This window comes from Echeneis naucrates, chromosome 6 (assembly GCF_900963305.1).
Source record: "Echeneis naucrates chromosome 6, fEcheNa1.1, whole genome shotgun sequence".
In the NCBI taxonomy this organism is placed as follows: domain Eukaryota; kingdom Metazoa; phylum Chordata; class Actinopteri; order Carangiformes; family Echeneidae; genus Echeneis; species Echeneis naucrates.
The window spans coordinates 22,797,970-22,825,580 of record NC_042516.1 but is presented as its reverse complement, the minus strand read 5'-3'; the positions used below and the strand labels follow the sequence as shown (position 1 = coordinate 22,825,580).

The following is a 27,611-nucleotide window of genomic DNA, read 5'->3' as shown; positions in this document are numbered from 1 at the left end:
TCCCTCATAATTTTAATGCTCACCTCACTTCATACTACAGCTCATATGGAGGAATGTTCTATGTGACAGATATTTATATTTTAATGTAGATTAAGACTCTGAAATGATGAAATTCATTCCTTTGTTCCAACTTCTGAAACTGTGAGGATTTGCTGCCCCAAAAGTTAATAGTTTCAAATAACATATCAACTGGATTTAATTGAAAAATTGTAAAACAAGCAGAAGGATCTAAAATGATTATAGAACACATCTGCCGCATTAATATTTTTATTTATGGAGACATTCTCATGCTCTGATAATGTTTTCTACACCTCACCCAAAGCACAGGGATCAAAGTTTATCGGTCACAGCAGCCAGTTAATTATTCACTTGGAAATTATTTCATTTGATGGACAAAGACAGATTCTCCGTCTGACACCAAAACAGACCTCTGAATTATGTGCAAAGATCTTTTATCTTCTCGTAAATCATCACAATCAGAGAACAGGATTAGTTTTTCAAAGAAGATGAAAAGATTTCTGGTCATCTGTCTTCACAGAGATGATTTGTCGATGAGGCGTAAAACTTAATCTGATTGTCACGTCAACAGCAGGGAAAATAAAGTGAAAAAGGCTGAACTGGGTAAAGGAGAGCATCATGGGAAAAGGCACCTTGTGTAGCAGAATTAGATATAGCTGTTAGAAGAATGTGACTGATAGTCGTTATATTCTTAGCACATAGTTAAGACGGCCAACTGAATCAAACATTAAAGTTAAATTTAAAGGTCCTTTGTAGTCTAAAGGCAAATCAGGTCTAAGTTGTGCTAATACAGTAAAAGTATGACTGCTGTGACTTAGTGATGTCACAGCAAAGCAGCCATGTTCCCCCCAAACCCCGCCCACATGAACCCACCATCCAGTTTTAAAACTACAAGTATATATCAGCACTTTAACCGCCATAAATATTATTCTCTTTAAAATATTTATTATTATAAATGTTAAGTTAAAAAATAACCTGAGAGGACATTGAAGAAGAATCCAAAAAAACTCAAAGCCTCTCAGTTAAAGTGTTTCTCCTAAAACGTGCCAGATGTTGGTTGATCTTAATGGAATTCCTTCTGGTTGCTAATTGAAGTCGGATTGCTTGCTAAATGATTGCCTTTTGGTTGCTGAGTGAAAAATCCCACTTTTGATTTAAAGATAGACAAAGTGTGTCTCAGAGCGAGCTGCTGCTCTGTCACTAATCCGATCAGAGTTACGGCCTTCAGCTCATTCAAGTCGAACTTCAAATGAACCACACTGAAGTGAACATCTGTTTATTTAACAGCTTAAATGCAAAACAGGCACATGAGCTGCGGAGAGATGATGGAGTAAACACACACAGCTGTAAGAGCGGAGATCAAATCCTTAATTCAGCATCTAAGCGTCACCCAGATATACATAAATATACAGATAATGTCACATTTTGTTCCGACGCACACGCGATACAAAGACTGTAGAAACAAGAATCCAGACTTTTCAACCACCTTCCTTTCAGTTTTTACGACATTGGTTTCATTTTCCATCACAATCTTCTGCTCTACGATGGGAGTTTTAAGAAAATGAGCATAATCCAACACAATTAAAGGACTAATCTGGCAATTTCTTCATATTTTTCCCACTCAAATTCCAAGACAAATCCAAAACCAACAACGAAGCATTAAGCTTAGTCTTCTATTGTCCACAGATATTAAAAATACATCAGTCAGCCTGAATACATCGTCCTGCTGCCTCAAATGTGGATTAATCCGCCGATCAAAATAGTCCCCAAAAGATGCAACCTATTTTAAGATGGCTAAAACAAATCGTGTCTTTAATGTTGAATCTGGATTTGATGCCAGTGTTTTTCTTCGATCTGAGAAACTAAAATAAATATCTTAAAGGCACAAAACGATGTGACCAATGATCAGAGGAAGCATACACTGAAAAAACCCTCTTGATTTCAGTTGGGCTTAAAATACAGATCTTTTTTTTTTTCCTTTGGCTAAAATATAACGACACACCTAACACCAAACTGCTTCAATCCAGTAGCTTTGACTGAATTCATAAATAAAGCTAATGCTAATTATGGTCCAAAGCTCTTAGTTACTTCTCTGAAAATACATGATCTGAACATCGAACTAAAGCAAGTTAAAAAAAAATGTAGTTGACAGATCATGTTTCAGTAACACAATCCAACACAAACATTTACTCCCCGTGATTCTATTCCACATTCAGAAAACAACATTCTTCCTTTATTTACTGCCGTCCAAAAACTCACTTTGATTTATTTTGTTATAGTTTTTATGTATTTTCATTTTAATAAAGAAACTAGAAAGTTTAACTGAAAATGTATAGACTCCAGTATGGAGCCCTGAGGGACACCACCGTGGTGAAGAGAGACTGAACACAAGGTCTCGTTTTGTGAAGGCTCAGGTCTTTGACGCTGCATTAAAGTAGCAGAAGGGTGTGTAGAGAAGAAATAAAAATTCATCCAGTTTTACATCTTTACAATGAGCAGAGTAAAACCAAACATTTATTACATCAAACACTTCTGACATTTATATTCATTTCAAGAACAACCTGGTGTGTCTCTGAACCTTCCAATCAAATTTCTCCCAAAGTGAAATAGAAATAAATTAAAATTTTAATATTCCACAGAACATTTATACGGTCAAATCAACTCCAGTTTATGTCCGTGCACTGCAATAGCCTCACTGCTTAAAGTGGTGATGGATTTTTTTTTATTAATTAATCAATCTTTAAAAGTTTATACCGGGCAGAGATGATGTCATGAAATCTCTTTAGGTTGACTAAAATACCAGATGTAGTTTATTATTAACAGGGATATCACACAGAGGAAGGCAGCAAATCCTCACACTGCAAATTTTTAATCAAGAAAAACATTTTTCCAAACAAACTGACATTTAATAATCTGCTAATGAACTCGAGTTATCATCCAGTTGTTGCTGCTGGCTGTTTTTACAGATAAACAAGTTGCAGGTTGTTCTAAATTCTAGCAGAACAAAATTATTATTTATTCAACTTTTGTGAAAGAAAACGCTTCTTTTCTTCTTCAGGCCATATCGACCCACACTAGCTACATTAGCCGCCATTTACCAAACCAACTCAGCTTGTAGCAGTGAAACAGCAGAGTGTGCAGGATTAAATAAGGGTGTGTTTATTTGTTTAGGAATTGAAGGATTAATTTGTTTTTCCATCTTTCAAAAATCACATAGCCTCCCTTTTAAAGCAGAGAGGCCACAGAAACAAGTTGGACATAACGGGTACCTATGGAAGTCCCCATATTTAGCATTTATAAGCCATGCAAATGAATGTTTGACACATTATGGTGCAGATATAAGGACATAAGTGTTTATTAATGTAGAGCTTTAACGCCTCTGAAAATATATAATATTTAACATTATTTCAGCCTGAGGACTTTATCATTTATTGGCTGATAACTGATAGACACTGAGACCTGATGGCAGCCAGTTACGTTATTATAAAGCTTACAAATGCTACGTAAAGTGACTCCAAGTGAAGTGCTACCTCATCACTTTTTTCTGTGTGCACCAGAAAAGACTGAAATTTAAAACACAGTCGTCAAAACTAAAGCTCAGATGAACCAAAATGACACTTTCAGTATTTTACATGTGAACTAAAGAGATTGGCTGATCCTCAATGATTCACATTTAAGAACGCTCATCCATAATCAAACACAAGAGTGTTCACTGAGCATTCTTTTAAGCTTTGAGCGAAGAAGAAGGTCTCCTGTGTGTTTGACAGGATTTAGTCCTCAACAGTTCTTCCAATTATTTCACAATGATCCAGAATTAGAAGTCATCCGCAGGCGGCTCGTGAACTTTATGCTTTTGTGACAGAAGCTTTTTCAGCTGTGGGGGAAAAAAAAACAATTTGTATAGTAATAATAATAATAATAATAATAATAATTCCCAGCCATCCTCTTCGCCCATTGACCTTCACCAGCTCAGTTTCAACAATGTGGAGTTCGGACATGGAGTGCAGCTGTAGCATTTAGCTTATAAACAGCCCATAATAGTTTATCTCTGGGTGAGAATGGTTTTGTCCCCTCAGACTCCTTTGACCAGGCCCCCGGTTGGCCCGGGTTCGGCCCTTTGGGAGCAGTTGTCCATTTTTTTGGCGTTATTGGCGCGAGGCCGTCGCAGGTTCAGGAAACTGAAGCGAGTCTCCAGGCTGAAAGTCTTCTTGGTGCTGCTGCTGCTGTTGTTGTTGTTGGCGGCGGCGGCAGCGGCGGGGGCAGGAGCGTTGTCCAGATCCCCCTCTGCACCTTCTGCCCGGTCACCTGCAGCGAAAATAAAAGGTCAGTGAATAACGAAGGTTTTATGTGCATTAATTATTTAAGACAAAGTTTTAACCTTCAATAGGCTCACACTGAATTTATCTTTGTTTTGGAGGGAAGTCAGAATAAAAAATCCAATAAGCCCCAAATTTGTTTATTTGCAGCTCCAAAGAAAAATTTGCTGACACAAAATCTAATAATCGACCGGCGTTATTTATTGGTTGGGTTCTGCTTTGTGTTACTGTGGAATATTAAAAGGCTCTGAGCTCCAGTTTTGGCAGCTGTGAAGCAGAAGGTGCTGTTTTACAAAGTGTCTGAATTTACAGATCAAATCTTTGTCATTTCTTCCCACCTGTATGAAACAATAATTCAGAACTGAGTTAGTTACCATTCATGTTGCGAAATCTGAAATTGGATGGACACATCAGCGATCCAGAACAATGATCATTTTCCAGTAACACTGCTGTCTGCAGCAGGTTAGAGACAATCATACCTTTAAGCCCATTCTCAGATACTCGACAACTCGATTTATTTATTTATACACCCGATCGTTTTAGCTGCCTCATCGGTCCAGATAATGATGGTATACAGAAGTATGTTAAGAAGGTTGTGTAGATATTTTAATGTGCAGAAGTCTGATAAAAAGGTCTTACTTGAGATGATGATAAAGATACATCAGTACTAAAATGGCGAGTCTCTAAGATCAGTATGCTGAAACCTGAAGCTTTTTCCCAGCACCCACCTCTCTCCAGGTCACATTCAGGCGACGACGCGCCACTGCACTCGCTGCGAGGTCCCAACACCGGCGAGATGAGGCTGAAGTCGGACAAGGAGACGGGGCTGGGGAGGTCCAGGCTGCAGGGTCTGGAGGGAGGAGCCGGGGAGGAGGAGGAGGAGGAGGACGGAGTCGGTGACGGAGAGTCGGAGGAGGAAGCGTACGAGGAAGAGGAAGAGGAGCTGGCGAAGGGGCAGGGCAACATCAGCTCCTGAGGGCTGCGGGGAGACGACCCCAAGCTGCAGTCAGAATGGCTCTCTGAGTCCTCTTCGGACATGATGCTGCCACCATGGCCGCCGCTGCTGCCGCCGCCACACGCCTCGTCATCAAAACACTCAGACGCCACTGCAGGAGGGAGCGAGGGGAAGGAAATGCAAGAATTTAGAGATACATTGTACGAGAAAAATGAAGCAGGAAGAAAACCAGATGGAGGCAAAATAAAAACTGAGGAAGGGAATGAGGGGGGAACAGTCAAAGGTGGGAAGAAAGGAAAGGAGACATAGGAGAGGAAGGGAACAGGAACAAACAGAGCCGAGCATTCTCAGGTCCAGCTGCTGTGTTTTGAAATTGGAGCACTCGAACGGACCGTCAGTGTCTTTTATAGTCAGTCTTTTTTTTTTTTTTTATGTCGCTAACGAGGAACTAATCACACCGCCGGCTTTTAACTGGATGCTTCTGTTGTTTCATGGTTACCATGGTAATGCTATCCCATTATTGCCATAGTCAAGGCAAAGGAGGTGCAAAAAACAAACAACAAAACAACCTATTTGTTTGCAGGTCCAGACCTACATTAAAAAAAGTAAATAAAACTCATGATCAGAACTTGAGATGAAAAGAAAATATCTGAATGCTTAAAGGCAGAAGTTCGAGGCATCTTTCAGTAAGAAAGGCCAATCAGCAGGCATGAAATTAATTTTTGTGCGTCGCTAAAAGAAGACAAATCTAAAACAAATATTATAATGAGCTGTTGTGTTTGCAAATTCAGCTCTGATTCAAAATGTATCATTGTTGCTGTTAACTTGGAAAAACAATTCAAGTTCAGTTTATTTCACGCCTTCGGACGCATTTTTAAAAATAAAACTCAGATTAAATTCAAATTTGATTGACCTATTTGGACTTTGTTACTTTTAACCATTATTACTTCTTTTTCTGTTGACAGTCTGAACATATTGCTGAATATAGTTTTTATTTTATTTCAAAATCTTAAATCGAGTTCTCAGTAGATGAGCTATCAGTGCGATCTAGAAACAAACTAAATGAAATCTGAATCTTCAGACCTTCTAAAAATAAAGGCCTAGATTCAGAGAATCAGAAGAGTTCCCTGTTTGACATAATTACATGAACAGAGCTGCTCGTCTTTACTGAAGTTGGTGCTTTTAAACGCTGCAGGAGGTGACACGACCAAATGTCATTAAAGCTCAGCGTGACATTTAGCGTCACCGGGTGAGCAGAGCGGGATGAAGGCAGGTTTGACCTTTCTGCTAATTGGCAGTTTATCACTCACTGGATATTCTGTCAGACTCCATTTTGAAGCTGGAGATGTCGTCCGCGGAGACGCTGTCGCCCTCGGCGCCCACGCCTCTCCCCCGGGGGCCCATGGCCGAGCTCCGCCGCCGCTCGTGGATCTCATCTGAGATCATCTCCAGGTTCCTGAGCGCCGTCTTGTACTCGCCTTTGGCCTGAGACAGCTTGACCTGCCGCTCGTCCACGTTCTTCTTCAGGTTCTGGAGGACGGAGAAGAGAGGGAGAGGCGGATTATGATGAAGGTTCACAGAGAAAGAGGAAGAGACATTCTATCAGTCGCCGTTTTGATGATGACGTTGGAGAAGAGCGAGCTTTAAATGAAACTTCCTCTATTCACAAAAACGACTAATTTCTCCCAAGTACACAATCATTTCATTTCAGAGGAAACACATCCTGACACATCCGTGCTCAGCCTTCATGTTTGAAAAGTCTCTGTTGATAACATCGTGTCTCGTGTCAATATGAAAACGGGCCGGGAGGCAATAACAACGTCCTCAAAGCCTTTAGAGGCCGACAGCGAGAAGTGGAGAGGGAAGTGAGTCAGAGCGCCACGTACCTCCAGCTGCAGATAATACTTCGCCTTCATCTCAAAATACGGCCTGCAGAGGGGGAGGGGGGGGTCAGGAGAGGGAGAGGAGAGGAGAGGAAGAGATTAGATCAGAGGGGAAAACTACCAAGTAACCCAGAAAAAGAGCTGCTGCGTCACCATGGCAACCGGCAGGAGGAGGATGGAGATAAAGGAGTTGTGATGCTGGATTTAGGCGGATTAACCTCCTGCTGAGGCAACGCAGAGCAACTTAAACTCTGAGTTCTTTGCTTTATTCTAGGCAAAACAGGCAAGATCCAGATCCAGACCTCAACAGTTCAGATTAAACAGTCATGATTTTTTATGTTTTCCTGTGCTCATTCAGTACAGATGCATTAAATGGTTTAAGATTTACATGAGAGGGCTCACAGCTGTTTCTGACCGAGCAGCAGACGTGAAAAATGTAAAAAGTTATATGTAAATATGTAAACATAAAATTGCACAAAATCTGATGACAAAACTTTGGGTTCTGTGATGATGTAAGAAAATACAATTTAAACAAAGTGTAATTTACAATAAAAAAAAAAAAAAAAATCTGGAAATAATTAGCATTTTTTTTTACTTTTTGTTGTTAACCATCATTTCTGCTTGTGAGAAAACAGAAACTTTCACTCTAAATCTCTTTAAAACCTCAAGCCCCTGTTACTCAAATACTAACGGAGCAGAACCCACAAAATGTGAAACACCAACAGACACAGGAGATAAAAATATTGAAGGAATTTTTTTGAAATTTCACCCACTGCAGCTGTTGTATCGTTTCCTTTAACAGAACAGCATCAGCTCGTGACTGAGCCAAACTTGGCCCGAAACCAACAGGACGCTGAGCTCATTCTGACTAAAACCACATCACACAGGAACACGTACGCCAGCGTAGGTGGAAAGACGGAGAGTCTCAGGCCCCTGAATGAGACCAGACTTACAGATGAAGCGTGAATACAGAAACCAAACGCACGCCAGATCCTGAACATGAATTTGAATCTACATCACTCATCGGTTGGCGTGCTGCTGCTGTCTTGTGATGTTTATTTTAAAAATAATTTAAAAATATTAAAATAATTCGAGGAAGTTTGGTGTGAAGTTTTAACTTTAGGTGACCTGCAGTGACCTCGGCTTCTTACTTGGACTTGTTGATGTTGCGCTTCAGCTTCTTCTCCAGCTGCTTCATGCGGCCGATCGCCGCCGTGTACTTCACCGCCGTCTCCTTGTGCACCAGTTCACTTTTCGTCTTGGTGTGCTCCGCCTCCATCACCTGCAACAGCCAATCAGAATTCACCGTCAGTCTTGGAAAAACGTTTTCTTTGTCATTTGTTAGAAATCTAAATTGTGGTATGAAAAAATGAAGAAAAACACAGAATATGAATAAGTTTGTGGGTTAAGTGAATAATCTCTTAACCCCCCCCATCCTCCTGGCCCACTCACCCGTTGGGTGGCGTGGTTCAGCATCTCCTGCCAGGCGGAGTCAAACTGCCGGTTGTCTTCCTCCAGGAGTCTCTGCTCGGCCAGGGAGATGGTCTCCTTCGCCGCCCGCAGGACCTCAGTGGCTCTGTGGAAGTCCTGAGTGGCCTTCTGGGCCTCCAGCTGGGCCTGAGAGACATTGAGGGGGGGGTGTCACTGTTTAATGACTTATGAAGCTCCAGATATTATCAATCTGGACCCTAAAGACGCATCACTGAGTGAAAACTGCTTCACCGCCGTCACGTCTTACTCCCATGAGCCTTTGCGGCACAGCTGTTTGTTACAGAGACTGTTCCTTTTCATTTTATTTCGTTAACATCTAAAATCCGATCTGGAAAAAGGACACAGATTTCTCGTTTGTCTAAATTATTTTAGTTCTGCAGCCAGCACCTGTTTCATTACAATTTATTATGAGATATTTTTCAGTCAATCAATTGATAAATCTATCGATCAATGTTTTAGTTCATAAACTGATAGCATGATTTTCCAGAATATTCCATTTTCAGCTGATGTATATCTAAAATATTGTTCCTGTCTAAAATGAGGCAGCAGACTCTACTGATGTTTTAGGCCTATAAATTATGCATTTATGTGAGGCACGCACACACACACCAGGTCAAAAATAACTGATGAGACTTTTAAGTGTGAGGAACGACAAACGTGAGAGCAGCAGCCTCCAGCATTGAAGCTCTTTGTTGCTTCAGCAGCGCGATGCGTTCACCGACATCACTCGTGTGGACTCTCACATGACAGCGTTGTGTTTGTGTACACCGTGATGAACGGCTGTGTGGTTTGGCCGTGGATGAGAAGGGGGTGGGGCCACCTTAAATCACATGACCTCTAGTGCAAGCTGCTGAAGCCACAGCTGGAATCTCACTGAAAACAATCAGAGCGGCCGACAACCAATATTTCACAAAAAAGAGAAACATGGACCAAAATATGAAAAAAAAAGTATCTTTTTTTATTCTTATTTTTATTTTTAATCAGTTTTATGTTCCTATAGGAACATATAAGTGAATCATCTCAGCTGCCCTGATCTGAATCCACAATCAGAAACATTTCACTGAATTAACATCAGCTTTTATTTCCCTGCAGAGGGCTGATGTAAACCAAAAGATCAATTCAGTAACTTTCATTTTAGTTTGACTTTTATAGTTATTGGAGGATAAAATGCTCATCATTGAGTCAACACACGAAGGAACGAATCAGTTCAATGGAATTACAACATCGAAATGCCAACTCAGGCTGATTGTAGTTTAAAGGTGCGAAAACTGACCTGCACCATCTCGTGCATCGTTGCCAATAAACAATAAATGTGTTTATAAGCAGGAAATTAACAATCTTCTCTTCAGTCTTGATAGAATCAACGTGTTTTGGGAAGATCCTTGAAATGTCAGACTGTTTGGATGTGAAATACTGTGACATTTACGTTACATAAAGCGCTTACAGTCAAACTCTGTCGGGCAGAGTCGCCGACATCAGCACATGCTCAGTGTAATCTCGTTATCGGTGCAGCAGGAGCTAAAACAACCTCGGCCTTGTTGCTGAAATGTGGTCAGCTGCCTGCAAAATGCTGCGTGGAGATCCGGACACAGCAGCATTCATGAGGACGGATCTGAAGACAACACGACGGCTGTTTGTGGAAAAGAAATGAAAAAGGATTTTGCACCGACACCGGGAAGGTTGGTCACCTCCAGCCAGGAGCTCTGGGCCTGTACCTTTGGAGGTTCTGGGAGGAGAGACAGAATGCTGGAGTGCATCCACAGCTCGGATTTAAGACGCTAGAAAACGTTGCTGGATGGACGGATGAAGTTCACCTAAACTGCTTTAAATCTTACTTCGAAACCAAAGCAGGTTTATAACCATGCAGCATATTTGGACCAAGTTCTGCTCCAGCTGGTGATCAGCTGTCTGTTTATTTATTCATAAACAAAAACAAAAAAAGTTCAAATGGATTTGATGAGATTGGTGTTCAAACTTTGAAACATGCCCGACTCCAGTTGTTGTTGGCAACAACACAACTTTTCCTGCTGACGCCAAATAGCTCGTTTCTCATTTCAAAAAATAAAAAATAAAAGAAACAATAAATCTACCATCCTCCAATGATCACAGCCTCGCAAGGCCAACGCTGCGACACTGGTGTTAAACTGTTTTCCTCTTCTCTCCATCCAACAGGGGACAAAAAAATAAAGAGCATCTGTCGCTCTGGCTCCTGTTAGAAGTTAAACTGTCAGAGAAAATGAAGGTTAATGTGGAAAATGCTCCTCATTTATCAGGTGAGTAATCAGCTTAATGACTCTTTCACTGCGTGTCCAGTTCACCCTTTTATAAATGAAAACCAAAAGAACACAAAATAAAAGTGGATGCATGTCACCAGAGAGACAAACAGCTAAATCCGGCGTGAAGAGTCAGAATTTGTGTTTTCGTTTTTTCCCCCTCTCCCTCTTTCTCGCTCTGTCCTACTTTTTCATCGCAGCGTCAACGTGCCAGGCCGGAGGGCTCGTCAAAGCCAGCAGGCTGGAGAACGAGAGGAGGGATGGAGGGAAGAGGAGGCGGATAAAAGGAGCAGGTGTGGTCGATTTTGGAAAGACCAAGACTGAGCCCCAAATGAGTCCAGTGGTCAGACCAGAACCATCCGTGGGAGCTTCCAATGATGCAGCGCTTCGGAGAAAAACGCTAAAGAAATCCTTTTCAACATAAAATAATAAAAAAGACAAAATTTTAGCAAACAAGCAAAAAGAGTATCAGATACTGCCTTAAATAGAGGTATTAAATATTCAACACCAACTAAAGTACAAGAAAATCACTCAAAAACACGACAGTTTCATGTCCCCTAATCCATTTTATAGAAATGACACCCTGTTTTATCGAAGACTAGAGACTGAAAGCATGAACTCATCAAGAACATGATTATTCTTCTTCTTTTTACAACCTGATTCTATGTTCAGCCTGCAGGCGTCCTGCTGCGACGGCTCTGTTGGTGAGATTCTGTTTTCAAAATATCATCTTTCAAACCTCGTGTGTCGCCACCATGGCAGACAACTTCCGTTTTTAACAGTGTGACTGAAAGCATTTCACACTAACTAAAAAAAAAGAAAAGAAGATATTTAAAACTTTGCTCTTGTTTCTGCGTCTCTCTCCATCTCAGAGTTTCATGCCTCCATTTTTTCTTTCTTTTTTCATCACCCTGTCTTTCCCACTCACATCTTCACCCGTCTGTCTCTTTGTATCCGTCAGCCCATTTCTCTTCTCTCTATCTGCCACCGAATCTTTCCCTGCTTGTTACGTCTCTATCTGCCTCCTTCGGTCCTCCTCTAGCTCTCCTCTTCTCTGCTTCGTGTTTTAATCACTCCGCGTGCAGCCGATGAAATTTTCAGCGGGACGAGCCTCCAGAGGGACACTGGTGTGTAAGTAAGGCAGAGTTTCTCTCTCTCTGTCTCCTCTGCGTCCTTCTGCAGCGTCACTGCTGTTTGAAAAGCCATTTTGTTCTTCAATTATTCAGAGAAAACATGCTCGGTTAACTTGTTAGAGGACAAAGGAAACAAATGTTGGATCTAACTGGGTCATGTTTTCAATCTGTTTATTGAACACACATTTCTCAATCAGCACCAGCATCTTTTTTATGACTATAATCTGAGGTCGCACAAATAATAGAAATATAACTGAAATTGAACTGAAAAAGTAAATCTTATCCAAAAATGAAAATGTGAATTCGACGGACAAAAACGGAACGTTTCATTCGCGGACTCTGAAAAACGTCTCTCAGCGTTGAGAATAAAACTTCAATGCTTTTCGAGCTCAGATGCTCAGGTTTGTTTGTTTGTATTTATTCATTCAGTACGTTCCCCAAAAGGAAATAAAATAAAATGCTGGTGACTTGTCAGATCTCGGCAGGAAACCGTCTAAATCTAAAGCTGCATATTCAAAACAGCGTTTATATCAACTGTGATTTGTTCACACGTCGGCCAAAACCTCTTTCAGTCAAACGGGAGGACACAGACAGACTCTCTGCGACCTGCGTCTCATATTTCCTTCTTCCTAATGAACTGAATCTACTCATCACCCAGTCAAGATTATCAGTCCGTACATTTATGATGAGCAGGAACTTCCTAACTCAGTGGCTAAACCTGTTCTCTGCCTGGGGGAGTGCTGGAGACACCATCTGTCTTCAAAGTGAACTAATTTGGCCAATTTTTCAGTAAATGTGATTTTATCTCATTTATTGCTTCTATAAAGGACACATGATGCCGAGCGGTCGGACCCGCTGACCCCGGCCGTCATCATTTGATGTTGCTGTGCATTCTGGGAGAGAGTCTGCTGGCCTAGATCTTGGAGCCAGCTGCAGGGTTGGCCCGGCCGCGGCTGAGAGGAAGACTTGGCCTCTGATGTCCGTTTCACGGTCGCTAACAGGCAAATTAACCCAGATACGTCCAGGCTGCAGAACTAGGACTGCTTCTTTAAACAGATAAATCATCAACAGAGTTTGAAAAATGTGAGTTTAGCTGCTCAGACACTGCAAAGACTTTAAGGGTGAAATGACTCAGAAAGACAGTTAAGGTTGAGATGACATAAAGATTTGGATAAATATGGACGTAACCTCTGCAGCCTCTGAAATTTTCTGCCAAGTCACCCAGAGGGACGAGAATTCTCTCTTCCTCCTGGTCTCACCTGACTTGGCCTGCTGGTCTGCGGAGCTGAGAATTATTTTATTGTTACTCTGCAACTCCAAAAGGCCTCAATAAAATCCAACAAGTGAGCAACAGAATAATTTAGACACAACAAACAGCAAAGCAGCAAATCTTATATTGCTGTGTGCTCTGATCTCCGAGTCGACCATAAAAGATCGAAATCTATTTAGATTTTAAATGATTTTGTTTGTTTGGAAACTCGCAGGTTTGCCGAGACATCACAGCACCGTTTCCTTCTGGCTGAGGATTCACATTCATCAGCAGCAGACGGTGCGACCTGCCAGCAGCAATGTTTGTCATTTTGGCCGGTGAAAGCAGCAGTCGGCACAAACGTGGAGTCAGAGGCCGCCTCCATGTTTCACATCGAAATAATAAAAACAGCTCCAGGGGAGCCTGTTTGTTCTGAAAACTACAATAACAAACCAACAGCAAAGGTTTGGTTCACTGCTATTCATTTCATTCTATATTAAATAAGTTAAAAGTCTTCTCCGACTGATAAAAGAAAATATACGGAGTCTCCCGTGGAAGCTGGTGAAGCGTTACAGGAGAAAACTGGACTAATCAAATCTAAATGAAATACAGGAAAAGACTTTTCTGTTCCCAGGACGCTTCTTTAAACCAACATAACTGCACCAGTGTGAATAGCCGACAATAAATGTTCACAAATGTGTCAACAGTCAGTTTGTGTTGTGTTTTTTCACACATGAAGAAACTTTAGTGGCACTTCCTGTGGCGGCCAAAAGGTCTTTCACAATAAGACTCATTTAACACATATGCTGTAATGTAAGCAGTTGATCCAAGTCAGGAGCAGGAAAACTATCCCCCTTCTTTCTACGCACAGACGCACAAACAAACACAAACACACACAAAGTGAATCTTCTTCCTGTTCATGGAGTACACAGACAAAAAGCCATTAAAGCTGCTCCGATGACGCGGCTGCCTCAGATATTATGCAACAACAGATGGGCTGGTGGCATCGCAATACCAACAACACACACACACACACACACACACACACACACACACACACACACACACACACACACACACACACACACACACACACACACACACACACACACACACACACACACACACACACACACACACACACACACAGAGCACCCCAGGTGGTCTTGACCAGATGGCTTTGACCTTGCAGCCGCTCCCTCCTCAATCTTTCAGTCCATCAGCACCGTTCCCCGCAGATCGAGTCAGATGTGACGTGCACTGACAGCCAGAAACCCCCCCAGTCCATCAGAGGTGAAGGGGGGGGGGGGGGTACACTCAGACACACACACACACACACACACACAAAGACTTTTCCCTGCTGTTTCAAAGGCGCAGTGTGAAATAGAGTGTGTTAAAGACAAACATCAGCTTTTCTCCTTCAGCTGGACGGAGGATTTGATCGTCCCTCTCTCCCCTCCTGTTCAGGTCTCTGACAACGACCTCACAGCCATCATGTGACGGTGACGAGCAGGAAGTGATGAAGTTTAAGATGAAAGTTATTCTGTGTTTTTCACTGCTGCACCTGGTTTCAAATAGCCCGAAACCTTTTTGGTGGGACCTTCAACAACGCCTGAACCTTCAGAGGGCTGTTGAATCGTCACTGAAGCAAAGAGCACAAACTTCCCTGCTCACTCTCCTTCCCCTGACTGAGGCTGCTCTCACATCAGAAGAAATCTCCTTAATCCCCATTCTCCTATCTGCACACTTACTCCTCACCTCCTTCACTTGTGATCTAAATCCATCTTTAAACATTCCTGCTTTTCAGGCTCAAACAGCTACGCCTCTTTCCTGCTGCTAACCTGCTGCATTCGCTGCTTCCATGAGGAAGAACTGAATCACCCACTCGACCGACAGATTCACTGCAGCTCTGACAGAAGACCTGATGAAAATATCATCACTTCCCCCGAGTGGATTTTAAGGAAACGTTTGTGGCTTTTGAAGAATTAGATTTCCTCAACAGGCCGAGTGTGTTTCTGTTTGCATCTGACTGCTAAAACGGGGAAACCCGACTCCTTCATTTCCATTTCCAACCGAGTCCTATGAAGGGAAGTGGAATTAAAGAGCGAGCCCGATGCATATTTCATGACGTTGAAAAAAAATTCTACGCTCAAAGTTTAACTCGCTCCTTCCCACCGGAGTCAGCACTTAATAAACATGCGTCTGTGAAGCGGCGAGCACTTCAGCAATCACTTCACTAAATTTTCGCCTCGTCACCCTGACCCAGTTCCTCAGTTAGTCAGCAGAAAGTGCATCTGCTCTTTTTTGTGTCCTTCTTTTGGATCACACACAAACCTCCACCAGGGCGATCGGAGGGAGAAACAGGAGCTTAACGCCGTTTAAAGCTGAATGCCATGAGGCGCTGCTCTCCTCTGAGGAAGCTCCTGAGTTTGACTCAGGCAGCTCTGAGTGTGTCCTCGAGGAAACGCATCACAGAAATCATCTCACAGTCACCAATCGTTTGGTCGGACTGTGCGGCACGCTGAACTTCCTGCATGGAATAATTCCAAAATGTGCATTCGATTTTAAATGCGTCGCTTCCTGATGTGAGAAAATGGAGCTGAAATTGATCACGAGGCCGCGACAAAAGCTTATTTCTGGATCATCTGGTCACCTCAGTGTCATCAGGCAGCTTTTCCACAGGACCTTTAACCTCTTTTCTGTCGGTTAAGGTGGTCTGATAATGGAGACCGGCTTCCTGTGTCGACTCTCCAAATGATTCCAGATTCATTGATGACAGTCAAAATTAGACCAAAGTCTTTTGCTCCAACTGCTGTCTAAAACCTGTCTAATCAAATGTGGCTGACAGATTAAATGTAATTTTAGGGACAGCTCCGTTTTGGTTTTGCAGCCACTAAATTTGAAGGATCTTTTAAAACTCTCTCTGTTCTCTGCACAATGACTCACTCATCATCAGCTGTCAGAAAGATGCCTGATATGCAAATATAAATTATGCAACACCTTCTGAGGTTTAGGTCTCTATTTTATCACCTACCAAGGTCACGCCGAGTCATTTGTCTCCACCCGCCGCTCCCTGGGCGCTGCCTGCTGATTATGTGCGACAGCAAATATTGTGTTTGTGATCGAGATGAGTGACGGCACGAGCTTAAAGAGAGAGAGGGAGGTTTTCTGTAGAAGGAGAGGAGAAGTCAACGCAAACTATAACGATGAAGGGAAGGGCAAAATGTGAGCAGAGAAAGATAAAAATGAAAAATAACGCGAGAGGAAAATAAAGGAGCGTTTAAAAGGACAAAACAAAAGAAGGAAGAGAGAGGGGAGGGGGGGTTGGGGGGGGAGGGGGGGGGATAAGAAGAGCAGGTACAAAACAACAGCCCTCCGCTCAAGCAGCCGAACATCACACCGCAGCACTCTGAACCGGCTCCAGGTCGAGCGACACGAGGCCAGGACGGAGACAAAGACGTCCAGTGTGTGTTGAGTTAGAGATATTTCTGGTTGGCAAACCTTTAAAGAAACTGACATCAAAGCCGTTTGTGTGAATCGTGCCGAATTGCAGCAAGAAACTTTTCCAAGATTTCTACAAAAACAGCTTTGCTGAAGACAAAGAGACGCTTTAACCCGACTTCAGCTCCTTCTATTTCAGTTAAAACTGCCTTTTATTTTTAAATGACCAATTCAATCTGCTCCAGAGTTGATGACCCTGCAGGCAGTGAATGAATTCTAACACTTTATTAGTGACTCAGCAGCTGATTTAAGAAAAGAACAGGGTACTGAATCCCTGTGAGGAATTTAAGGCCACGTTGGGCAGGAAGGAAAGCCCACCGTGCACCTTCTCCGAGAGATCCTGCTCCTCCTGCAATCACTCTTGTCATCAACAGAGAGAAGTTAGTTCTGATTTCATCCAAAGTGGTGGACAAACCGTCGCAAATCCTCATTTTTTAGGTGTACTAAATTTACCTCTTTATGTCCCTCTATGGCACAACTGCACCATCATCTTTATACGTCTTTTGTTTTTGGCAGCCAACAAAAGGTTTATCAGTCATCCTAACTGTAATTGGTGGTTGATTATTAATTTGTCAAAAATTAAGTTTAATCAAATGATCAAATGTTCGAGCTTCTGAAAAGTGGGAATGTCCTGCTTTGTGTCTCGGTAAGATTAAAAAGAGATAATTCCCGAGAATCTTTTTGATGGAAAGTCCAAATAAGTGAACTGAAAAAAATCATTATTCAAGAATTAAAAAGCTGTTCTGGAACTACAGTGTTAGGCATCTCATTCAGAGCGTTCCTTCGCAGACTGAATGGATTTAACTGCCTGAGTACAAATCAAATACAGCGAATTATCGCAGAGATCCGTCACAGAGAAAGGAAAGACAAAGAGAGAAGGCCGACACGAAAAGTCTGGATGATGTTTCTCCCTCTCTGTTGGTATAAAACATTCGGATCGGCAGCACAGAAAGATGGAAAACGTTTGTCGGTGACAGAATCTGACTGCAGCTGGTTCAAAGCTTCAGACCTGCTGAAGACAGAAGTACAGCGTCCAAGAACAAAACATTTGAACCACAAACACGATGAAACAGAAACATCACCAGTGCAGACACCATTTTATCAATATCACAGCTCTAAAATCTAAAATCTAAATTGCTTATAATTCCGAGTTGCTGGAATTTAACTGATATGACATATGAGCTTCTGACCCGCTGAGGCTCAATGATGTTAAAATAAAAAGCAAAAAACCTCCTTAAGCCGCCAACATCAAATAATTACAGAGTAAAAACGCGAATGTAGCGTCCATTTAAAGCTGAACTTCAACCACAAACTGCACTCAACATTTAATACCATCCTGATCTGAATTAGATTTCTGATCAATAACTGAGGCCAAGTTCAAACCCAAAGCCACAACCAGTTCCTGTGTCGGTCACAAGCCCGCATAAATGGGGAGGGATGTGACAGGAAGGGCGAGTTTGAGTTTATGGATGTGTTTCTTCGGGACACTCTGGAGCAAAATATCTCAATTCAAAAGTAAAATAAATAAATAAAAAACGGGTCGCCTGCACGAGGGGGCGGCTCTAATCGTCTCATTTATTCTGTCAGACCAATTTCAAGCCAAATTAGTCCGACAAATGAAAAAGTCAAAGCTGCATACATGAAGAACTTCTGCTGGTTTCCTGAGTTGGTGTAAACATTGTGCTGGTTTTTGGATGTTTTGGACTTTCTAATCCTCCACCTTCGCTCACATCTCTACCACACACAACCTTTCATGAGGAAACATCCAGCTTTTTTTTTTTGATCATTAAATGATGTTCCTGAAATGAAAGTCAATGCCAGCAGGAGACAGAAATAAGTCAGACAAGCAGGTGAGCTGGCAGGTGGAGGGAAGTACAACCATTCTGGGCTCTACATCCTCATCTCAGTTCCCCGAGGAGCCACGTGGAAATCATATTTGGTTAACCAACCGAAATACATCCCGACTACGAGTCCAAAACAAAACAAATTACAATCTAGATCGGGTCCATTTTTGGCCTTAAATCGGGTTAACATCTCAGCGTTTCCTTGTGATCCTCAACTCAAATGGGGCAAAATGAAACAGATGAGAAGTGGAAGGTGAACAGCTCAGATCGTCTGGCCGTGTAGGAGCTGCGTCCTGAAGCTGGGAGGCGATAAACTGGCACAAATAAACCTTTCAGGGTCTCAGTTGATCGCTCAGCTTCATCACTAAGCTCTTACAGCTGCAGGGGCTCTTATCGAGATGTGCAGGTGGCTGCTTCCCCTTTATAAATACACACATGGTTTGCTGAAAAGGGAAATGAGACTGGTCTAACATGATCATGCACTTCCTCCCATTACCATTTTTGAGCAAAGTCCAATTTCCACATTTTCAAGCAATTTAAGTTTGTGTGTGTAAAGTGTATTTTCACCTCAACAAGTGAGAGCCAACAACTGACGGTTTGTGGAACAGCAGGTAGCCAATGGGATTCGTACCTTCCCCGTCCAGTCATAACAATTATGAACCCATCGATCAGGTCCTCCCACAGGCAGGAAAAGTACCTCCCTACCAACAGTCAACAACAAGGCCATGCACATGTGAAAGGAAAAGGCCTGTGTGGTGAGATCCACTGTGGCTGATCCACTGAAAAGTGGGCCAGTCGTCAACTGACACAGAAACGTTCCATTACAAAGAAATCCAGTTTATATGTTTGAAGAAATGATTTGTCGAAAGTCCAGCAGGGAACTCAAATGATTTGTCCTGGTAATTAGATGATAATCATTTTTCCAAATCAATTAAAAATCTGTGAATCTATTCGGAAGCCGTAATTTATTTCTGCTGTGCCACGTGAGCAGAGCAAATCCGGAGCACGCCCCGGTCGAACAAAGCTGCAGTCACACTGACTCACTGTGGATAAAAATGAGACCCGACCCGACCTCCATGTTTCGTCCACCACCCCTTCCAGGCTCTGATGATGATGGCTCACCTGTCTGGCCGTCCGGCGGGCCTCCCAGTACGGTTTGGACTCCTCCACAGCCTTGCCGATCTTCTTGACAAGTTCATCCAGCTTCACCGTGGCCTCCACCAGGACGGAGCGGAACTTCTGCCTCGCATCCTGATGGAAGGAAAGAAAAGAGTCAGTGAGTTAAGGAACCTGATCGCAGCTATCGATACAACAGACATCTTGTAAAATCTCAAAGCAGATTGGTTTGTTTTCTGGTTTTGCCCAAACCTTTTTTCGCACATTACATAATTATCGCATCACTGAGTTCAAAAGGAAGTCGTAAACGGTTTCAGGAGGAAAAGCTCTTATTGCTCACAAACGTCACCTCAGTGTGGTGTTCAATTAAATCACTGTTGGAAATGAAAATGCTCCGTTTCAGTCTTTAAACGGATCAACACTGAGAGGTCACATCAGTTCGGATGGCGTTGTAGCTCTTGACCCTTCATCTCCAACTTCGCTGCTTGTAAAGTTGCAATTTGGGGAAATGAAATTTTCCTCCATCGTTGCATCCGCAGTGACTCATAACCTGTAACAACTCAAGCATCTACAGTAAGGCCCAGAAAAAAAGAGATAAAACTAGAGAACCATTAAAAACTTTAATCTAATCTATGCCAAGTATTCCAAGATAAAGCAGACACAGTTTTCCTGAGAAGGGTTAGGGAGTTTCCCAGTGAACGCTGGAAAGCAGACTCCAGCCTTTCTGTTTGGAGACACCTTCCAAACATCTGATCTAATTTAGTTAAGTGTAACAAAGCAAATGTTGTTCGTTTATGGCTTCTTGACGTTCAGCTCTTAAATTGTATCATGCACCTGAAAAGCATATTGGGCAAAGAACTTTCTAAGAACAAGAGCACAAACACCAAAAAGGAAAACAAGAATCCACGACTCTGCTGTCTTGACTTTTAAGGCAAATCCTGCAGAGCCTCAAAAAGATGAAGAGCAGCCCAACTTTCTGTGACTTCCATCGTCCAGGCAACAAAACCAAGAAGCCTGAGATTGCAGATTTACAGTCAGTGATCCACAGTCAGGCACGTGTGAGACTTAGTTCAGGGATCGGGACAACGTCCAACTGTTAAAAGCTTGTTTTGTTGGTTTAAGGAAACAGATGTTGACATTTCATGAGAGTAAAAGGTAGATTTCACACTTTAGAGGCTCTTAAGGTTATCAAAAATCTCAGCTGGTAAACACAAAGAAAAAAACGAGGGGTGTACGTTTCTATCGTGCTTCAGATCGAGGAGAACAAACTTTCTTGGTAATTTCATAGACCGCAAAGCTCAATATCTGAGCTCTGACAGATGATGGATCACTAGACCTGCTCCAGGTCTTTGATTCAGTGGCCAGATGTGCGATATGTGAGGGGGTGTGGTGTTCATTGATGGACATTTCCTCAGGGTGGAGAAGTAATTGACCAATCGCTGATCTGGATTAATGACGGCCATTTAGTTCTTGGGTAACTTCCTGAGAAACCTGACTCACAAATAAAAACACAAAAGCAGCAACAAGCAGCAGTTCAGCCAACGTTAGCGCATTAACATTTACCCATTTCTTTAAAAGTGATTGGAAAAAGTATGTTGAAGCGTCTGTAGACTGATGGGAGACTTTAGCTGGCTAGTTCGAAAACAAAACAACCAAATGGCAGCTCAGGCGTCTTATCTTTTTCACAGAGCTGCTGGAGGTTTGCCTTGTGTTTCAAAAAAGGGGCTGTCGTTTCAAGTTGTCGTTTTGAAACGTGTGAAAATGAGAAAGAGGAAATGATGCAAATTTCAGCTCACAGCACGCCTCGGGCTGCCGGTCCAGCCTGAATGCCAGTGAACGGATAAATACATCTTTACAGATATCCATTTCTGCAGTCAATAGTGAAGGATTTCTTTGACTTTAACTACACTCTCACAAAATGCCCCTTCACTGATTCACATTCATTAAAATAGCAGCTTCTCAGAACAAACACACTCATTTTCAGTGTTTTTTAACAGATGATGGAGGGAACATCATGTCCTGCTGTTAGGTTTCTCTGTAAAACACCATGGAGTTTTATGATTGTGTTATGACTTGGCACAATAGAGATAAAACTGCGCTGACACAAATTTGATTAAACGGCCCAGAAAGTAAAAATAAACCCTGCATGTGTTAGTCAATTGAATAACAACAAGCTTAGAAATAAATAGAATAAAAGGATTAGGGTCTTAAACTAAGGTCATCTGCAAGGAAAACAGTCGGAGGCTGCGCTGCTTCACCTCCTGCAGATATAAAAAGGCCACATCCAACAGAAAGGTGTGAAGAGCTGGAAGAACAAATAAACTGGATTGGATGCTGCAGAGTTGTTTCCTGAAAAAGGTGCATTTACTGTCCCAGGTTCATTAGATATTCTGCAGACGTTGCTGTTCAAATTTAAAAGTCATAACAGAGCGGGGCCTCTGGGCTGATGGGAGAAAACCTCATTACAGCTGAAACTCCACTCATTCATGCATTAGGAGGAGGCCAACGCTGTCAATCAAAATCCAATCCAAAATTGCCTGAAAACGGCCGAAAGTCTACATTTTCAGTTTTGTAGACGATCAGATGAAGACATTCGATGCGACTCTGCTACGCTCTCAGCAAATACAATAAATAAAACGACTATGATAAAGAGAAGATATATATCAGCTGACTTATATTATCTGTTAAAAAGATCTGACTAATGAACGTGGCAGTTTTGCTTTCGGACATTTTTAAATTAGATCTTTTCCCCCCACAGACATTTGACAGGAGGGCTGACGATCTGGCTCCATGATGCAGGACCAGACCGTCCCCCTTCCCTGCGTCGCAGGTCATTTCCTTCTTTGGGATGCAAACTTTTAGCTTCCACTTCAGTCTGTTTTGCATCTGTGTCTGTAGCCGTCAACTTAATTTTCATGCAGGACCACTGGAGATTTTAAACCAGCTACCGAAGCCTAACGTTCGTCTGCTATCGAGCCGGAGCTGATCAGAATCTGTCTGCAGCCGCCAGCTGAGACCTGCCAGATGAGCCAATGTAAATTACATACATGCCTGAACTGGAGCGGGAACGATTGTATTTCCAGGAATTTAGTAATCTACTTTGGATTTGAACAAATTTAATTTGGTGAACTTTAAAGACTAAAGAATGCAATCTGTCTCTGAAGAAAGTTTGGTTTTATTGTTCCTCTGCCAAAAACGTTGAATGATGATCTGGATCATCCAAAAAACAGCAGCAGGTTTCAGTACACCCTTAAAAAAGTCCAAAATTCTGGTGTGCTTGTTCATAATGACAATAAAGAATCTTGAATGAAAAACAACATCTCTGGTTGAATTTCCCAGAAGGCATCAGGCTGTGAGGGGCGGCAGCAGCAGCTCGAGCTGTTGGATCTTAAAACCGTCGTTAACGTACGCTGAAGTCTTCCTGATCTGGACTTTGATCACATCCTGCCGCCCCCAACACCCCCGGAGGCGCAGCATGTCAGTCAGTCCTCTCAAATCTGACTTCTAATCTCTTTATGTTCCATCAAACTGACGTTTCAGTCCTTCATCTGAACCGTTTTATCTCCGTCACCGTCCGTCACCGCCAGATGAAACAAACCGCTGCTTTTTAAACTTTCATTCTTTTGCTGCGCTGATGCTTGATTTTTATTTTTAGGAACATTTGCACAAATATTTCATCAGCTGTCATAAATTTCTTGTCTTGTCTTTTTTTTTTTTAAGCCTGGGGGGGTCCATCTTTGAACTGTGACTGACCCATTCACTTTGTTTTGCATGTGATTATTTAGATTTACTAATTGATGATTTAACTAACTGGCTCAGAGACCAAAAGAAAATGGAGCTCTGGATCTTGTGTGAATGTGTGGGAGGTTAAAGTGCTGACTTCCAGTTTTAACGGAGGGAAGGAGTCGTTGCACTTTTTGACCTCAGTGTCAGACGGGGATGTAAACGCCCTCAAATTAAAGCTGGACGTCAGCACTTTAATCTTACAGTCATTGTTTCACTTCAAACGCACAATGAAGCAAACAATAACAGACTACACTGTAAATCATGAGGCAAGCTTTCAAAGATACACAGCAACACAATCAGGACACAAAAAGGCCATGAATGCCAAGCTGTGTGTCCTCCCTCCGCCCTGTGACGATGCTGCTGCTGCTGCTGCTGCTGCAGACTGCAGTGCAGTGTCTCCATCCTCCCACTCAGGACTCGGACGCTCTCGTCAGCCCCGAAGCATCGTGTCTACAAATATATCCGTCGAGTTAAATCTCAACTGCCGCGCTGCGGTGACGGAGCATCAGCGTCCTGAAGCGCCTCTTAACGCTCGCCTCATCATCAACCCATCAGTCTCCACGTCAGCGAGCGGCACAGTGTGATGCAGCGAACTGTTTACTGGCATCATGGTGCTCAGATGATGAGCACCTGACCTCCTCACGTGTCCCCAGAAACACCCGTCTGACCTCCCTCTAAAGGTCAGAGCACATTTCCATCATGAGCTGATTTGAATTGTTAAAAAAAAAAAAAAAAAGAGGAAAAGTCCAAAACAAGTTCACAAATCGAGGTGCCATCTTTAGATCACTTATTTTCTCAGACTGACAGCCGGACGCTGAATCTTCTTGTCTCGAATCTGAGAGCTAAAACACAACTCACAGGTCCAGAGCTCAACAACTGACCACAAAACAAAACTGTGTGTATTTGTCACATCTGGACGTTCTGGATTAATTTTTCCAAACGTTATATAATTAATAACAACAAAGAAAACTGGGATGTAGCAGCTGAAGCGCCATTTCACATCACTGGCTGCTGGTTTCATATCTCGTTTCCCTGGAACAACAAACAGCTGACCGCTTTGCTAAACAAAAGAGAAGTCACGCTTCTTTAATGTGGTCTAGGCCTCCTCTTCCTCAGGTGCTCCTGAACCGGGATCCACATTGAGCCCACCACAGCCTGTGTGATGGAGGCAGAGCTTTCCCAAACTCCCTCCATCCTTTTCTTCTGTGCGGCTCATTCAGTTTTGTTGCTGTTGTCAGTAAAAAATTGGTGCAGCCTCTCTATCTGCCGCTGGTTCAGTTTGCTCATTGTCATTTGGGCAACAAGCGACAGAATCAGTCACAAATCGACATTTAAACTGTGTCAGACTCTGACTGACACCACGTAAATCTTCCTGACGGGACTTTGGACCTTCACCTCTATAAAGCTGCACATATGTTGCTGACCTACATTATAGTGAGCCGTCAGCCTTTATTGGAGTTTATGGAATTCAAAGATCAGTTACGCAACGAGCTGCCTGGTTGGCTCGGTATCATCTCCCCTCTGCAGCACATTACTTCTGAAATGCTCAAAGGTTTGGTCCGCTTCCTTCAAATAAAACTTTAACGAGACCTTCTGCTCCATCGCTGCAAATGATCCGAAGACAGCTCTCAGTAAAACTCCTTTAAACGCTCAATTGCTGCACAAAGTTTTGTGCCGACACAGCACAAACAATTTGGGCTGAGGACGGCTCAAGGGTCAAGCTGCAATCCAGTGAAACACAAAAAAACCGCTGCATCTGCTCGAAATCAACAAGGCTGAGAACATTAAAACTAGAGCTGCGTTAGATGCAACGTTCTCAGAGAAGTGACACCGGCGAGCACAGACTCAGACAAGCTGCACTGACCTCCAGCTCCGTCTCGCATCTGTTGATGTCGTCGGTCGACTGGTTAAGTTTCTCCAGCTCCCCCTGGAAGAGAGAGAACGTCGGAGAGATGAGGGTCAAAAAATGTGACATACCGAGAGAATTCAGAGAAACGTTCACATTAACACAGCAGTTTATGAGCTTTAAACAAAAAAAAAAAAACAAAACAAAAAGTCCAAAAATATTCCATTTATGATGAGAACTGGAGAAAATTTGGCTGAGATGAGTCAAAAAAAGCTTAAATTCATCTTTCTTTTTGTAAAATAATCGATCAAACTGTTTGTAGCTGGTGAACAAACACAAACAGGGTCAAAAGTTAACTGGACCAATTACCAGTTTAGAGAATCTGTGAATTCTGTTTTAACTGAATCTTCGTGGTCCAAAGTCAGAAGCTGGAATCACACTCATCATTATCAACCAATCAGTTAGCTGGTGGACACAAAACTTCTCTGATTTTCAGATTTAAGGTTTGTTTTTGAAGCGATTGGACAAAATATCTGGCACCTGTTTACTTCTTGTTGCCTTCTCTGACATCTAAACTCAGTAAACTCAGAGTTTGACTGGACGAAGAGGAAATGAAGAAAACAACCATTTGACATTCATCCATCAAATTTAAGCCTTTCAACACGAGCTGCCTTTTTCTCATGAACATTAAATCTGTTGTCTGACTGCAACTTCACTTTGAATTAAATGTAAACTGATGATTTAACTTGTCACATGAGAACAATAGAAATGTCTTCTCGCGTTGATAATCTTTTGTTTTTATGCTGTCTGGATGATTTAAATGGAGCTTTGCAGCAGCAGACGGAGACGCTGCGTCTCTCCCGGACTTTGTTCCTGCAGACTGCCGCTCCGATCGTTGGTTAAAAAGATAAAATGAAATAAAACCCACATACCTGGACTCTGGGATCCACCTCCTCGTCTTCGTATTCCGCCTCGTCGTCCGACCGGGTGTCCCTGTCGGACCGATCCATGATGGTGCGTCTGCGCCGAACAAAGACGGACCTACAGGCGGCTCATCTGTCCGGGCCGGTCACTGCAGGCTGGGTCCGGAGCAGGAACCGTCTGTGGGTTCTTCTGCTGAAAGAGGAGCCGCTGAATAATAAGACAAGGCGGCGGAGGGCCGAGCTGCAGAGTCTCTCCTCGATCCGAGCTCCGTGCGCTCTGAGCCGGCAGCTGAGAGGAGCAGAGTCCGCCTCTCCCCGGATCCGCCCCCAGCTGAGGGGCAGTATGAGGGGCAGTTAGTGCCACATAAAAGCAGAGCATGTCATTAACACAATCATGTGAAATCCCCATGTTTTTTTTTTTTAATCTCTTCTTCTTATTATTACCGTTAGAAATAAAAGGTCTGATGAGCAGAGAATTTCAGGAATATTAAAACGTCCCCTGTCATGTGTAGTTCCCATTTTTTTCCTCTTTGTATTTTCACTACCAGTAAGATAAAGAAAGGTTTTCTTTTAAAAAAAAGCAGAGCATTCAAGAGAAGTCCCCATTTATTCTTTCAAAGCATGATTACAAATTAATTTCCAGGAATTATCAAATTGGGGAACGAAAGAAGCTGAAACTGATTTTTTCCTTTTTTTAAAAAACAACTGAAAACACAAACGTTTGTTGAAATGTTTTTAGATTGTGTTAAAAAAAAAAAAAAAAACAGGTCTGAGTTCTGTAAATACTGTGAAAGTATCAAAGTGCCCATTTTTGCTGCCTGTACAGAATTACATCTAAACAGGTGAATTATATAAAAAATAATAAGAAGTTGTGCTGAAGGGCAGAAATGAGTTGTGTAACAGATGAGAAACATTTTTACTCCCGCTGTAAAGGAGAGGAAGTCGACTTTCAGAGCCTCACGTGGCCTCTGGAGGAACTTCAGTTTTTAGTCAAGTGTTCCTGCTGTTGATGTCACACAGCGTGTTCACCTGAAATCAGTTTGATTTCCAGGTTCAGATTCTCTCCTCTGATTGTCTGACTGAGCGGAGAGAAGCCTGAGAGAAGAACTCAAACGTAAAGCTACAGATACATCTTCTTATCATTAACATAGAACATCTAAAACCTGGAAACACCCGTCCAACCAGATCCCAAAGATCTGCTGCTGATTCAGGAGGCCGCTGAACACGACACATTATCCTGCTGGAAGTGAACAGATACTCAGTGAGACCTGAACATT

At 42.5% G+C, this 27,611-nt stretch overlaps 1 protein-coding gene across 1 annotated transcript; it reads right to left on the bottom strand.

Annotated features, from left to right (window-relative positions):
- Window positions 1–1,308: 1,308 nt before the first annotated feature.
- sh3bp5b (SH3-domain binding protein 5b (BTK-associated)) lies at window positions 1,309–26,597 on the bottom strand. Its single transcript, XM_029504386.1, has 9 exons — window positions 26,344–26,597; window positions 25,430–25,492; window positions 19,786–19,914; window positions 8,625–8,789; window positions 8,324–8,454; window positions 7,176–7,218; window positions 6,600–6,819; window positions 5,063–5,440; window positions 1,309–4,323 (listed from the first exon to the last, which is right to left on the bottom strand). The coding sequence occupies exons 1-9, from the start codon at window positions 26,419–26,421 to the stop codon at window positions 4,091–4,093; spliced, it is 1,440 nt and encodes a 479-aa protein (XP_029360246.1). The 5' UTR covers window positions 26,422–26,597; the 3' UTR covers window positions 1,309–4,090.
- Between the last annotated feature and the right edge of the window lie 1,014 nt (window positions 26,598–27,611).

Excerpts from the sequence above, each read along its gene's own strand:
- sh3bp5b (XM_029504386.1), bottom strand. The coding sequence starts at position 26,421 with ATGGATCGGTCCGACAGGGACACCCGGTCGGACGACGAGGCGGAATAC. Across the intron at positions 6,820-7,175 it reads AGTATTATCTGCAGCTGGAG|AACCTGAAGAAGAACGTGGA; the intron begins GTACGTGGCGCT and ends TCCGTCCTCCAG. Across the intron at positions 4,324-5,062 it reads TGAATGTGACCTGGAGAGAG|GTGACCGGGCAGAAGGTGCA; the intron begins GTGGGTGCTGGG and ends TTTTCGCTGCAG.